The sequence below is a fragment of the Pinus tabuliformis genome, chromosome 5_2 (genome assembly GCF_031772625.1).
Source record: "Pinus tabuliformis cultivar Carrire ecotype Pingquan chromosome 5_2, CPIR1, whole genome shotgun sequence".
NCBI classification, from domain to species: Eukaryota; Viridiplantae; Streptophyta; class Pinopsida; order Pinales; family Pinaceae; genus Pinus; species Pinus tabuliformis.
In genome coordinates this window covers 860,424,545-860,426,559 of record NC_142306.1, presented here as the reverse complement: position 1 = coordinate 860,426,559, position 2,015 = coordinate 860,424,545, and the positions used below count along the sequence as shown (strand labels likewise).

At 43.1% G+C, this 2,015-nt stretch overlaps 1 protein-coding gene across 1 annotated transcript; it reads left to right on the top strand.

The window, feature by feature from the left end:
- The first annotated feature begins 910 nt into the window (after positions 1–910).
- On the top strand, positions 911–1,468 carry LOC149162023 (uncharacterized). Its single transcript, XM_089435069.1, has one exon. The coding sequence runs from the start codon at positions 911–913 to the stop codon at positions 1,466–1,468; it is 558 nt and encodes a 185-aa protein (XP_089291195.1).
- Positions 1,469–2,015: the final 547 nt, after the last annotated feature.

Sequence of the window (2,015 nt, the reverse complement as noted above, 5' to 3'; positions counted from 1 at the left end):
ATAGAAGATACACTTCCTATGCCCACATTTGTGTCTACATGCACCTGAACAAAGCTCTCCTGGACTCGGTAAGTTTATTCCATGATGATTTTGAATGGGTTTAGACTTTAGATTACGAGCATGTTCCATTCAGATGTCGAAAATGTCATGCACATGGGCACCTATTCCGAGACTGCCCGCTCAATGCCAAGCCCTCCTCCAACACTGCCTCTGGGCAAACCGATCAAGAGGGATTTACCAAAGTGAACTCTTGGAAAAGGAATCATAAAAAGCCTGCTTCTCAACCTAAAAATACCCCTGCCAGCAATCCAAATCCCTCAACCAGCAATAGCTTTGATATTCTGGCTCAGACTGATTCTGTGGTCCCTGTACCCCCCATGCACTCTCATGAGATTCCTAATCAGCCCTCTGCTAACCCTCAGCCAGATGCATCTCCTGACCATGTCCCTGAGCAACCCCAAGCTACCCCCTCCACCACCTCCATTAAAGAGATGGCCTAAAAACCTAATGGTATGGACATCGATACCCTTCTGATTGATCCCTCCCATGCAGTGAACATCATGACCGAGAGCAGTGAACTCAAGAAAATTGATGAAGAGCTTGAAAGCATTGAACTAGGAGACTTGGATATTTTTAGCCTTGAGAACGAATGCAAGCAAAAACAATATGATAAGATCTCAGCGAGACAGCTAGAAAGTCTAGAGGTCATCCTATCTAGAGCACATCAACAAAGATCTCTAGGAATTCAACTAGGAAGTCAGTGGGATGGAAAGAACTTGTTCAAGGATACTAAGAAAAGAGGGAGAAAGACAGATCTACAGTGAACCATCCTCATTGGGGAAATGCTGGTAGAATCTAGAAGATATTCTAAACTCACCAAGTACTACAGGCCACTCCCCAACCCTGAACCATGAAGCTCACATCATGGAATCTAAGAGGGTTGAACGGCCCTGGGAAATACAGAATGATAAAAAACTTGATACAGAAGGAGAAACCTCATATCTTCTTTATGCAAGAAACGAAATGTAATAGTACTCTTCTCAGTACCATTCTTTCAAAAGCATGGCCTGGCTGTCACACAATGGTGATGGATGCTATAGGAGCCTCGGGTGGATTAGCAATAGCTTGGAATGCACAGGCTATTGCGCTCACAGATTTTAATGCAAACCACCACTTCATTCAAGCTAACTTCCATATCATAGGGACCAATGTGCATGGTCATCTTACCAATGTGTATTTCCCGCAAGCTGCTGAGGAAAAAATCACAACTTTGGACACACTCACACTGCTCAATGCCAACCGAACCCATCCACTCTGGATCACGGGAGGCGATTTCAACATGATCACCAAATTAGAGGAAAAATCAGGAGGCCAAATCAGATTGGACAATGAAAGTGAGTACTTCAAGGAGTTCATACAAAGCAATTGGTTAATCGACCTGCCCAGCAATAATGGAATATTCACCTAGAATAATAAAAGGTTCGGTCCTCATCAAATTGCTTCAAGGCTTGATCGATTTCTGCTATCAGATAATGACATTCACCTGGGAGGAGACCTCTCATCCTCTATTCTACCATTTGCAGGGTCAGACCATTGGCCAATCTCACTGCAATGGCAACGACCAGGAAACTCCACCAAAAGACCCTTCCACTTTGAATCCTTCTGGTTGACCCATCCACATTTCAAAGATCTAGTACAGCATGCATGGAAAAGCTTTCTTCCCCCTGCAGGTTCCAAAATGTTCCAATTTCAGCAAAAGTTGAGGTTCCTAAAAGTGCAAATCAAACAGTGGAACAGTGCTACCTTTGGAAACATTTTTCAAGCTCATAAAGCCCTAGCTCAGGAAATGGAGAAACTCCAGCAAACCATCATCAAAGAAGGCAAGACTGAAGCTCGCAATGAACAGGAAAAGAATCTTCAGACTCATATCAATGAAAGAGAAAAACAAGAGGAAATCCTCTGGAAACAAAAATCAAGAATAACATGGTTAAAGGAAGGAGAGAGAAATACAAAAT